The sequence below is a fragment of the Elephantulus edwardii genome, unplaced genomic scaffold, assembly GCF_000299155.1.
Source record: "Elephantulus edwardii isolate Elephantulus edwardi_28Jun2011 unplaced genomic scaffold, EleEdw1.0 scaffold00059, whole genome shotgun sequence".
Classification (NCBI taxonomy): domain Eukaryota; kingdom Metazoa; phylum Chordata; class Mammalia; order Macroscelidea; family Macroscelididae; genus Elephantulus; species Elephantulus edwardii.
The window spans coordinates 6491750-6504817 of record NW_006399809.1 but is presented as its reverse complement, the minus strand read 5'-3'; the positions used below and the strand labels follow the sequence as shown (position 1 = coordinate 6504817).

Here is a 13068-nt window from a genome sequence, read left to right as displayed (position 1 = left end):
CGGATAATCTGCTCTGCATACAGGTTGAAAAGGTATGGAGATAGGACACATCCCTGGCGTACACCCTTCCCAGTTTTGAACCATGCAGTGTTACCTCTGCTCTGTTCTGATGACTGTCTCTTGGTCCAAGTATAGGTTTTGCATTAACACGATTAAATGTTCTGGGATTCCCATTCTTCTCAGAGTCAGCCACAGTTTGTTATGATCCATGCAGTCAAAAACTTTTGCATAATCAATGAAACACAGATAGACATTCTTCTGGTATTCCCTGCTTTCAGCTAAGATTCATCTAACATCAGCTACAATATCCCTAGTACCATGACCCCTTCTAAACCCAGCCTGGACTTCTGGAAGTTCTCTGCTAATGTGCTGTTCCAGTCATTTTTGGATAATCTTCAGTAGAATCTTGCTGGCATGTGAAATCAACGATTTGTTCTATAGTTTCCACACTCTGTTGGGTCACCCTCCTTGCAATGGGAACAAATATAGACAATTTCTCAGTTCAGACAGCATCTCAGTCAGCAAGTTACATCCAGGTCAGTCCAACAACACAAATTCAAGAAGCCTCTGGATTCCTCAATTGACAGCCAGCTTTGTCTCAGAGCAGTCACATGTCAGTTTTTCCTTCAATCATCCAGCAAGCATAACCTTTAACTCTTTCTCTGGCTCTGTCTCCAAGGCTTCATCAGGCTCCACCTTGCAACAGTCTCTCCTGAGTCAGGTTAACTCTCTCTCATGTTACCCTCACAGCTGTGGATGATGTTGAAGATGCTAATTACTGGGTAAACCATGTGTCTGCACCTGCAGAGGAGACTAAGGTAATAGATACAAAAGCCATTTTAAAACATCAGAACACCAAAGGCACACTGTACTCTTTAAAACTGACATCCTCTCTCTTCATAAATTTAGGAAGATCCTCAATAGCAGAAGTCCCCATGTACCACATCTTTTAAGTTCTTGACTGTTGCTACCATAGCTGTTGATTGTATGTCTAAGTAAAAACGAAATAGCTAACAACTTCAACCTTTTATCCATCTATCATAATGTTGCCTATTGGTCCAGTGGTGAGGATTTTTTTGGTTTTTTGATGTTGAGATGTAAATCATATTGAAGCCTTTGAGTTCTGTAACAACTATTTTGAAAACTACTCACTTTCTACAAGCAATGCTGTATCATCTGCACAAGTTTGTGATGAGTCTTCTCCTATAATTCTTATTTATAATCAATAAATAAGAAGGAATCTAATGCATGAACTTCTGATCAACTCCTATTATCATGCCACCCTGGCCTCATCCTCTGGCCAGTATGGCTGAAACCAGTCTTTGGGATCTTAGTTTACCTTCTTCAGGTAGATGTTTCAGAGTCTGCCATTTGTCGGAGATTCTAGGTTACCTAGTTGCAGAAAAAGTCTATTTTCCCATATCATCTTAATTATTACTTTTAAATTAATAATAGTGTATTTATTGGTTTGTCTAAAAGTTCCCTTTTCCATCAACTCCTGTGAGTCTGTGGAATCTAGCAAGTGTAATGCATACCTTAAAAAACAAACGAACAAACAAAAACCATCAAAACCCAACAACTTATTGCAGTGGAGTCAGAACCACTATAGTGTATGAATCAAACTGTAAATAACTCTAAATGAATTAAGAATCCCACCATTCTGACTTCCAGTAAACCAAGTAACTACTAAAATACATAAATTTAGCAGATTTGACTCCACAAAGTATATGTGCCATGAAAAGTTAACACTGGGCAAAATAAACTTACACATAAGCTGTATCTGCCTATTAAATCCTTACAGGAATACACTCTAAGATGTTGTTGTTGTTGTTGTTTTTGCTGTTGTTGTTGTTGCTGCTGCTGCTGCTGCTGTTGTGTGCCATCAAGTCAGAATCAAACAACAACTGACCCTCCCATTGGAGGTTTTCAGAGGCAGTTAATCACCTCAGAGGTAACTGCCCAGTCAAGTATGACGTATAGTGACCCTATGAACAACCAATCTGAACCTTGTCCTTTCCTGTGTCATCCTCATTCCTGACACATTTGGGTCCATTGTTGCAGTCACTGTGTCAAACGAACTTACTGAGGTTCTTCCTCTCTTATGATGATCCTCCAAATTTCTAAGTATGATAGCCCTTTCCAAAAAGTAACTTCTCCTAGCAACATGCCCAAAGTAGCTGAGAAATGTTCATCCAAGGAGTATACTGGTTGCACCTTCTTCTCCAAGACATAACTGTTTGTCCCTTTATACAGGATACTTAGTACTCATCTCCAACACTAGGTATCAATTCTTGGAATATTTTTTCAAGTTATGTCTACTTACAAAAAATTAATTAAGCTTTCAACTAAATAACAGCCCGAGCATGAGATCAAACTGTTCAGAAAGTCTGCTTTCGGATTTCCCCATATCTGTTCCAAGTAACTTCTACACAAACACACCTGGTATGTTGCTATAAAATAGCAGACCTTTCAAAAGGAAGATTTAATGGATGAATTTATCCAACATCCTTCCTAACAAGAGACTTGTTCAATATGCATTCAGGAAGTGCTTCTACAGCCAAATGAGAACTTAAATTTAGATTGTGAATCAATAAGATTGAAGATTCTGCATTTCCATGTTGAAAGCTGGGCCAGGGAAGTGTCCTGGGAAATCACAATGACTATCACTGTGATTTTCACATAATTCTGCACATTGTTGTTGTTGTGTACTGTTGAGTCAGAGTCAACCCATACCTGACCCTTGGGTAGGTTTTCAGAGACAGTTAGTGGCACTACAGGAGACTGTCCATCCTTCCCCATGGAACAGCTGGAGCGTTTGAACCGTTTGAACCTCATGCTTTCAGGTTTGTAGCACAGCTTCTTAGCAGCTGGCCACCAGAGCTCCTTAATTCTGCATATATGGTCATGTTTTTCTCAATCTTTCAAACTCTCTCGCTCACTTCTTTTCTTAAGTGTTCTAGTCAGATGATCCCTAGTGTAAACCCCAAATCCTTGGACACACTATAGGGTCTCATAAGAAAGTCAATTACTAAAAGTCAATTTACTTTCTCTACATGATTCTGATGAGGCATCAAAGAATGAATCCTTTGCTTTGCCCTGACCTCCAAGAATTTCACAACTTCTGCAATAAATTTCAGATCCGGTCACAGGCAGAAATGAGTGTAGCACACTGGGAAGAAAGGATGGTCTCTGGATACTTTTGTTCGGGAAGTTTAAAGGGGCTGGTTGTTACTGGGGTTTTGTTGTTGGTTTGTTTTTTTCAAATTGCAGACTTGAAATCCATTTAGTACATCTCGGTCCGCGCTGAGGCACGTCTCATCCTCTTGCCACGTACTTCTTTTGGAGGACACCCCCACCTCCCTGTTTCATATTTACCAACAACACAAATCAAGAAAAGGCAGCTGAACTTTAGCCTCAGGCCAGTAGAGGACAGGGGTACAGCTCACAAAAAGAAGAAAGTGGTGCACAAAAAAGCTACAGCCAATGACAAAAAAACTTTAGCGTTCTCTTTAAAAACTGGCTGGAGGGGAGTGCAACAATGAATGAATGGAAATCCAAAATCTCTGTAAATTTTCATTTAAATTAATAATAAATCAATAATATTTTTTTATAAAAAGAATTCTTTTTAAAATTAAAAAAACAACACCACATTTCAACATGGGGGGAAAAAAGGCTGTGGAGCTCTGGTGTCCTCATGGCAAGAAGCTGCACTGCAATCTCAAAAGCCCGCTGTTGGAATCCACACCAAATTCTCTCTTCTGGAGATAGAGGGGCAATCTCCTTCTCCTGTGCCATCGAATCTGTGGTTTCCCTTTTTACCCTGTTGGAGAAGTTTTTGGATGTGCATAGGTACTGACTCATCGGCACACAACCAGTAAAAAACAAACAAACAAAAAAACTGGTTGTGAATAACACTGCTGATACTGAAGAGGTGAAGAAGATTAAAGATGATGGGACAATTATTCATTTCAACAATGCCAATGTCCAAGTTTTCCCTCTGCTAACACCTTTGCAATTATTGGTCATGCAGAAGCCAAACCAATCACAGAAGTGCTTCCCAGAAAATTAAGTTAGCTTGGTGCTGATAGCTTAACAAGACTTGGGGCATTAACCGAACAATTCCCAAGGCAAGTGTAGAAAAGAAGAAAAAAAACAACACCACCAAAACCAGAAGACATCAAGACATGATGTTCCAGATGTCGCAGAAAATTCTGACGAAGCTAACTAAAATCTTTTAAATTAACATATCAGGTATCAACCTGCACGCAGAGCAGATTATCCGAGAGGTCGGGCTCTATGAGGAGAAGCGTGGCGTCAGGATTGGTGGAAGATCTATTAACAATCTGCATTACACAGATGACACAACCCTGCTTGCTGAAACTGAGGAGGACCTCATGCACTTGCTGCAGAGGGTCAAGGACTACAGCCTTCAGTATGGACTGAGGCTCAATGTCAAGAAGACAAAGATTCTCACCACTGGACCAATTGGTAGCATCAGGATGGATGGCGAAGAGATTGAGATTGTTCACAGCTTCAGTTTGCTTGGCTCCACGGTCAACACTCTTGGCACCAGCATCCAGGAAATCACAAAACGTATTGCGATGGGAAAGTCTGCTGTTAAGGACCTCTCTAAAGTACTCAAGAGACAGGTCCTTGGAGAGGGACATCATGCTTGGGAGGGTGGAGGGACAGCGCAGGAGGGGAAGACTCTCTATGAGGTGGATTGATTCAGTGACTGGGTTAATTGGGATGGGTGTGTCAGAGGCCATGCGATTGGCACAGGATAGAGCAGGGTTTAGGGCTGTTGTACCATAGGGTCGCTATGAGTCGCAAACGACTCGACGGCACATAACAACAACATCAGCTATGTAGTTCCAAAGATCTGGAACACACATAGCCACGGAGAACATATTCTGCTTCTAGAGTGGTAATATAAATATTTTATCAATAGCTCTGGTGGCCCAGTGGGAAGAAGCTGCAACTGCAATCCTGAAAGCCTGCAGTTTGAATTCATGGGCAGCTCTGTGGGAGAAGGATGAGCAATTTCCTCCCGTGTGATTAGCTGCCTCTGAAAACTCATGGAGGGTCGACCAGCTACCTACGAGACAGTTCCAACTCAATGGTAAGTAACAACAATAATTACATTAATTAAAATATTTAGGATGTCTCATGTGCATATTCTTAAAAATGGAATGAGAATGAAATGGAATGAGCAACTTAAGGCATAATGTGCTGATAAGGAAATATTACCTAATTCTCGAAGAACCCCTGTACTATAATGCGGAAGATAAAGCTGTGTAAAGCTCAGTTCTCTGTGTGTGTGTGTGTGTGTGTGTGTGTGAGAGAGAGAGAGAGAGAGAGAGAGACAGAGACAGAGACAGAGATAGAGAGACAAAGGAAGAGGTGAAAATTGACATTTTTAAAGTCTGTACATCATGGACACGGAGCTCTGGTGGTCTAATGGTAAGAATCTGAGCTGCAATTCCAAAGGCACATGCTTCGAATCCACCAGCTGCTCCAAGGAAGAACAGGCAATCTCCTCACCTGCAATTAAATGCCTCTGAAAACCTGCTGTAGAGTCAGGTATGGGCCAGTTCCATCTTTATAGTATGCAACACAACACACACACACACACACACACACACACACACACACACACCCCATATCATGAACAAAAACAAAATAAAATTCTTGAAATAGTTGTTTAAACTATATGGCCTACTTTATCTACCTGTCTACAAAATAAGGCCCACTGCTTTCAACATTCAAATGAAATTATTTCTACTTCTACCCAAAGTATCATAAGAATCTCTGCCTTCTCTCTGAGATCCTGGCTCTTTTGACAAGTTCAAAAACCCCAAGTTAGTAATTTTTAACCAAAGAGTTTAGCATTAGCACGTGCTGCACTTGAAATTATCCATTCCATCCTGTCACTGTGTTGTAAAGGAGAAACAGGCTTTTACAGATGTTAAAGTCTAAGTTCGTACAGTTCTGATTTCCTAGCTGTAAATTCTATAAAGGATGTCTCATAATAATTATTTTTCATTGTGACAGCTTCTAAGACAAGATGTTTTTAAAGAGAAAGTGTAAGTCTTGTGCAATGCAGAAGCAAGCAATAAGAAAGTCTTGACATGATCTTAAAGTAAATCCTGGGTACACATCAGCAATCAAGGCTTCAAAGAGCACTGGCAGACAAGCAGAGCCATGCAAGCTACCTATTCTACAGACAAGGCATCTGGATCCCCAAGCATCTCCCAGAAAGAGCAGGGTCAGGGTCTTCTTCCACTTGACTTACACACACACACACACACACACACACACACACACACACACACACATTCCTCTTTGAATGAGAACAAACCTAATGAGATCATTAGTGAAGCAACAGTTCCACTTAATGCAAGTGCTACATAACTAAGCTTGTAGAAGGGCACTCCTTAGAACATATAAATCTCAACCTTCATCAACTCAACAAACTCTACTCATTAAAGGGCATGATTAATAAAAATATTGTCTGGAAGAAAATATTCACAATAAAATTATCTGACAAAAGAGACTTATCCAGAATATATAAAGAACCTCAACAAATGAATAAAAGATGAATTCAAAAAATATAGACAAGAAACTGTAAGACATTTCACACAAAAAAATCCAAATTATTATTGTTTTATTTGTTCTATAATATTAAGTCAGATCCAACACATAGTTGAGCCTCCAGTGGATTTTCAGAGGTAGTGAGTTGCACAGGTGGGGACTGCCCATCTTTCTATAGTAAAGCAAATGGTGAATTCAAGCCATGTGCCTCTGAGTTGGGAGTGAAACATCTTTCCACTAGGCTATCATATTTAAAAGTTACTCATCTGGGAAATTATAGCAAATGATTTTTTTTAAATGTCTACAGCATCCACTTCCTAAACAAAATGCCTCCAGAAACTCAATGAACTTTGATAAATGTCGATAGCTATAGAAGGGCTTCAGGCTGTTGTTCGTAGGATCGTTAAGAGTCATGCTTGGCAAGAGGTCAATAAACAACAATAACAACAACAACATTTAAATACAAGAGGTATTACAACGAAGGACATTTCTGCTAATTTGATCTGGCTAACAACTATTCATATAAAATTTCATGCACATAAAATTTCACCAAGCTGAAAACTTAAGATTTGTACATTGTGTTGTTGTGTACCGTACAGGTGGAATCTACCAAGAGTTGACCCTCCAGCAGGTTTTCAGAGGCAATTAATCATATGAGTAGAGACTGTACGTTATTCAATAAAAATGTAATCTGCGTCCATCAACAGTTATTGGCCATAACAGATGATGAGGGAGAAAGTAAAAAAAAAAAAAAATCAGTGCCATCAAGCTGTAACTGACTCATAACTGATCTTCCAGCGGGGTTTCAAAGGCAATATTGCAAAGGAGGAAACTGTCAAGCAGCTTGCCTCTTGAGTTGGCAGTGCAGCTCCCAAATAGATGAACCTAAAAGAGCTAATCTTCATCTTCACCAAACATAAAAGAACACAGATCAAGAAATAGCTATAGGGGAGCTCTGGTGGCCTAGTGGCAAGGAGCTGCAACTACAATCCCAGAGGCGCACGGTTCAAATCCACCAGATGCTCTGCCGGGGAAGGAGGGACAATCTCCTCCTGTACCCGTCAGATCTGATTTGACTGTACATGCACACAAAAATAATAAGAAATAGCTATGCATTATTAACTAACTTTTTAAAAATTTTAACAAATATTGATTGTTAAATATACAATTATTTATATAAACACTAGATGGAGTTTAAAGCATGCCTCAGTGGACATCTGATATTTTTTCAGTCCAGTACTCTGGCCATTGACCATAAAGATTTTTTTTCTTCCAGGAACAGACACAAAGACCATTCTGGACCAATGAGACTTATAATGATGCCAAGAAGTTCTATAAAAATGTTGAAGAAAAGACATGCTTTTCAGCTACAGCTACTGGGAAGAAATTATAAGCCTAAAGTTGCTGCAGCCATCTTGCCAAAGAGAGGGCTCTTGGCCAAGAATGAGACTGAGAAAGCAGACAACAGAAAAATGAGGAGTGGACAAATACAGCCTGGTATCCAAGGTTGAGCCCTGGTTCCATGCAGGCCTGAGAGCTGTCTATCCACACCCTTTCCACTGTCACAGAAGGCAGTGTAATACGAAAGGAAAGAATTGGGTGGCTTGGGTTCCAACTCTAACTTTACCACTTAGTATCTGTATGAATTAGGGCATATCATTTAACCTCCTCCTCATCTTTAAAATAGGATAGTAACAGTTCCTAGCTTAAAAGAGAAAGTGAGTTAATATATATATCAAGCATATTCATATTTACATATAAAACACATACCATATTTCTATATTAAAGGTTCATCTTTACTGAGACATGTAAAGAATAAAAGAAATAAGTGGTGGCTTTTGCTATTATTAGGTGCTCTGGTAGCCAAGTGGTTAGTATTTATCCTGCCAATCAAAGGCAAGTGGTTCAAATCCACCAGCTGTTTTCAAGGAGAAAGGTGGCAATCTCCTCCCTTGTGACTTAAAGCCTCTGAAAAGCCACTGGAGGGTCTGCTATGATCGGTTCTAACTCCATGGCACAACCAAACTACAACACTGTTATTATTAGCAATTCCCTTTTTCCATAAGGCAGTCTGAGTAAAAGTTTCTGACAATTTCAAGAGTTAGGATCTTAATTCAACCACCCAAAATAGAAACCATGTAAAACCAACCACCTTCATGAAACATGCCTAACAAAACCATGAAAGTTCTGAGTATCGGGAAAATTAGCAAAATCATTACAAAGTAAATGGTAAAAATATAAAAACATAGTCCACAAACTAAAAAAAATTAGGATTTTTAAAAATCCTGTTTAAAAGAAAACAAATGAAATAAATTAGGAATTACATTATCCAATCATAACACTGAAGATTATTTTAAATTTCATATCCAGTGTTGGCAAGTGACTCATGGACTGCCGGTGAGAATGTAAAACTCTTATTTACTTGGTAAAACAATTCTGGATGGCAATTCAGTGCTAATAAAAATGAACATATCCCTGACACAATAATTCTTCCAAGAATTTATCTTAAGAGAAAATTAAGGGTGTGTGCAAACATCTTCCCTAATTTTTTTCACTGACTTACATTTTTATACAGAAACATTGGAAAGTATATGTCTAAAACATTGGGAGTTCACGAAATCCACACATTCTAACACTGCACAGTCAAAAATGATACTGGACAATATATAGTAGTTATCTGTATTTATTTTTAAGAAAATTTATGATTATCAACTGAAATATGTAATTTATAAAACCTAAATCCATGCATTCTAACACTGCACAATCAAAAATGCTAATGGACAATATGTAACTTGTGTATTAAATTTTAAGAAAATTTATGATTATTAACTAAAATATGCAAGTTACAAAACCATGTATGAGGGAGTCCTGGTGGAGAAGTGTGTAAAGTACTGGGTCACTAGCATAAAGTCGGTGGTTCAAATCCACCAGCACTCCACAGGAGAAGAATGGACAGCTTCCCCTCATAATACAGCCTCAGAAGCCTGGCGAGGGTCACTATAAACTGGAACTGAATCAAAGGCAGTAGTTTTTCATTAAAACTATGTACACAATATGAACCTATTTTGATTGCATCAATATGTACATAGAGACATGGGAAAATATTTAATATAATACAAATCAAATGAGAATGAATCTGTGGCTAATTGAATCATGAGTGTTTTCATTTATTAAGTGGTTGTTTTGTCTGGTTTATATATTTGTATTGCATTCTTTCATCAATGAAATTTAAGTGCTTTTAAATAAAAAATACTTTAAATTCATAGAAAGTCATACCAAAAGAAAGTCACTGTGTTGAGTAGATTCCAACTCATACAATTCTCTAGCAAGACTGCAAGTTGTTATGGAAAACAGTTTGTCACACCTTTCTTCTGTAGAGAGGCTGGTTATTTCACATTACTAACTTTTCAGTTAGCAGTCAAGCACTTTAACCACCATGTCACAAGGACCCCTTCAAAAGTCACCCTACTGCTGCTGAGCCTCCTCCTTCCCTTCTCCTCGCCCTCAGTATAGCCTGCCCCTCTAGCAGGTTTCTGAGACAGTAAATCTCATGGAAGAAGATTATCTATTTTTCTCCCTTGAAGCAGCTGATAAACTTGAACTGCCAGGAAGGCGCTGTCTATGCAGTGCAACTCTATTGACTATGACCCCAGAGCTCACACATCACCTGCCAAGAACGTGGGACAAACATTTGGAGCATGCAAGTGTTAAACAGATCACAGATGACAAGAGAGCCAAAACAGCCGACTCTGTGACAAAGTCTAATTCTAGAAGAAACGAGATCTCAGGAATACGCGCAGTGCGTAATTACTGAGATGCATTGGTGAAGACACTGGAGATGCAGACAGCAACTTCAAGCAGGAGATGCCTCCTGAAGCCTCTACCTGCCACATACTCTACTTTCCATCCAGGAGGTACTCTTCCACTTGGGCTTATCTGGGCTACTTTATCCACACATGCCCTCTGTACCAAGCATAGCTGATGCTCCAAAGACCCAAAAGAAAACAGAACTTATATCCAAGGGCAGATATTCTCATCCTTTTGGTGTCTTACCACTCTAAACTAGGCTCTACAGGCCCTGTTCATTTGCAATTTTTTCCCAAGTAAGAAAATGGCAAGCCTGGTGACTTGCCCCGACCCCCATGTAAGAGCGATCTCACATTCACAATTGTAGTCATACACTTGGCTTTAATAATAAAATAAGGTAGTGTTTACCAATTCATGAGCGCTTGCATGTTCTGTGAGGGAGATTACATTTTCTTTTCATTTATTTTGGGCATATTAACAGCTGGTGACCTAGATTAAGAAATGATTTAATATGTGAAAAGGCAGACCATATCACTAAATTCCTTTTGTGGTTGCAAAGTAGATTTAATGAAAAGCTTCAGGGAGAAGATTCAAGTAACTGCCTACAATAGAAGCTGGAGAAGGAAAAACTACAATCGTCTAAAAGTATGTAATAAAAAAATGACTGGAAGACCTGGGGTAAAAACCAAAATCAGCAGGTTCCTGGCAACTTCGTGGGCAAGTAATCAGGAACTGGAAGGAAGCAGGAAGCACTGCTAATTCAGCAGTGGAAGGAGGGAGATCATGTTAGTTCAAGAAGAGCTTGGGTAGATATTAAAAGAAATACAATCCTCTTACTGCATTTGAGAGGGTGTGTGTGTGGAGGGAGAGGCTAGAGGCAACCTCTGGGCCCTGGGGATGCAGCAAAAGGATCAGAGCCCTTTTCTACTTCCATCTTTGAGGTCTGCTTGAAGTGGAGGTCAGCCTGCCTGAGACTAGGTGTAAAGAGGAAAATTAATTGGCATAGTGACTTTTAGTAAAACGCTAAACCAAACACTCAGCATCACAGCGATGGAAAATGCAGTCACATGGAAGAGAACAAGTGATACTAATCATGGGTTCATTAGCTGGTGTTCATTTTCAAGTACAATGCTCCAGCTACAATAGGCATGCCCTTGGCTCAGACCCAAATGAAGATCTCGGTGCTGTCAAATGCAAGCAAGTACTCAGGTAAGCCAGGCAGGTTCAGCACCTAGTTAGTACTTTAGTTCTTCACTTGGTCGAGTGTAAACCTTGGTTTAATTTCTGCCCATCTCTGAGGGGATCAAAACTAATTACTGTGAGAAATTTATTCAGCAGCTTGGGAAAAAACCAAACCACACCAAATCCCTCCCCCAGTAATAGCACCAAAAAGGGTAAACTACCAACCCCAAACGCAAATTTTGCAGCGCAGTACAGAGATTTTTATAAGGCAATAAAACACTCCCTGCTTTGCAGAAATGTACAGAGAAATGTCCTATTCCAGTCATACTTACTGCTGACCTTCTAAAGGACACACATACATTAAAAAAAAAAAAAACACCCGAACATGTGTGCATCCAGACATCTGTTTTGAACTCCGTGATTCTGTATACACTGCACAGCCGATTATCATGATCCAGCCTTATTGGTCCAAACCGATGGTCCTGGACCATCTGGGCTACCAAACCGATGGTCCTGGACCATCTGGGCTACCTCCAGCATTTCTGCTGCACCGAATGCCAGAGTTACCCAGGAGCCGCAATCGGTCCGGCTCTCTCTGTACTGCCTGAGGGCGAGCTGGGCGCGGGCTCTAGGAGCCTCGGGGCGACCGGATGCACCTGCCCGCTCGCGCCGCGCTGCGCCCTGGGAGCGGGGCTCACGGAGTCGCCCCGCCGCCTCCCCGGGTCTCAGAACGGCGCGCGGGGCCGAGGGGGCCTGGGAATTAGCTGGGATGGGATCTGCGGGTCTCTGGTCGCGCGCTCCCGCCTCCCGGCCCTCGCAGCGCTGGGGTGCCGCCTTTGCTGCAGTGGCCGGGGATGCAGAGCTTGGCCCCCGCGCGACCCGGGCCCCAGAGCCGCGCACCGCTCCCGCAGACCCTGGCGCCGCAGCCGCAGCCCCGCCGACTTCCGCGCCCCTCCGGAGGGTGCTGCCTGACCAGCCACGCCCGCCGCCCTCTTCTGACCTTTTCCTGCGCGCGGTTGAGTCGCTTCTGGACGTTCTTGGCGAAGATGCCCGTCTTGATGTCGGCCATGGTTGCGGGGCCGGGAGGCGGCGAGGAGCGGGCGGCAGCCGGCGGCAGCGGGGAGGCGCGGGAGGAGGAGCAGGAGCGGCGGAGGCCCGCGCGAGGGAGAGGGGCGGGGGGGCGCTTAAAGCGACAGAGCTGGGGCGGCACGCACCGGGGAGACCTGGAGGAGGGTGCGGAAACCGCGCCTGGAAAGCCGCAGCCAAGATGCCCTGCGAGCGCTTCTCCAGGGGAGAAAGGCCAGGCCGGGGCAGCTATCTGGCAAGAGCTGGGTCCTCTTAAATCGGGGTGTGCGTTGGGGAAATGAGAGGAACCCTGGTTCTAAACAGCAGGAAATGGAGCCGAATGGGCAAAGGAATTCATGGAAAGGTCAGTGGCCAATGGGGTTGGAGCTGTCTCTCCTGAGGCTGCCAGGCTTACTCAGC

At 41.8% G+C, this 13068-nt stretch overlaps 1 protein-coding gene across 2 annotated transcripts in view; it reads right to left on the bottom strand.

The window, feature by feature from the left end:
- The window catches only part of AMPH (amphiphysin), a 340422-nt gene extending 327770 nt beyond the window's left edge, over positions 1-12652 (bottom strand). For both annotated transcript variants that reach the window (XM_006887583.1, XM_006887584.1), the window contains exon 1: positions 12584-12652. In XM_006887583.1, coding sequence (XP_006887645.1) covers positions 12584-12652 — 69 coding nt within the window. The remainder of the gene's footprint in view (positions 1-12583) is intronic.
- Positions 12653-13068: the final 416 nt, after the last annotated feature.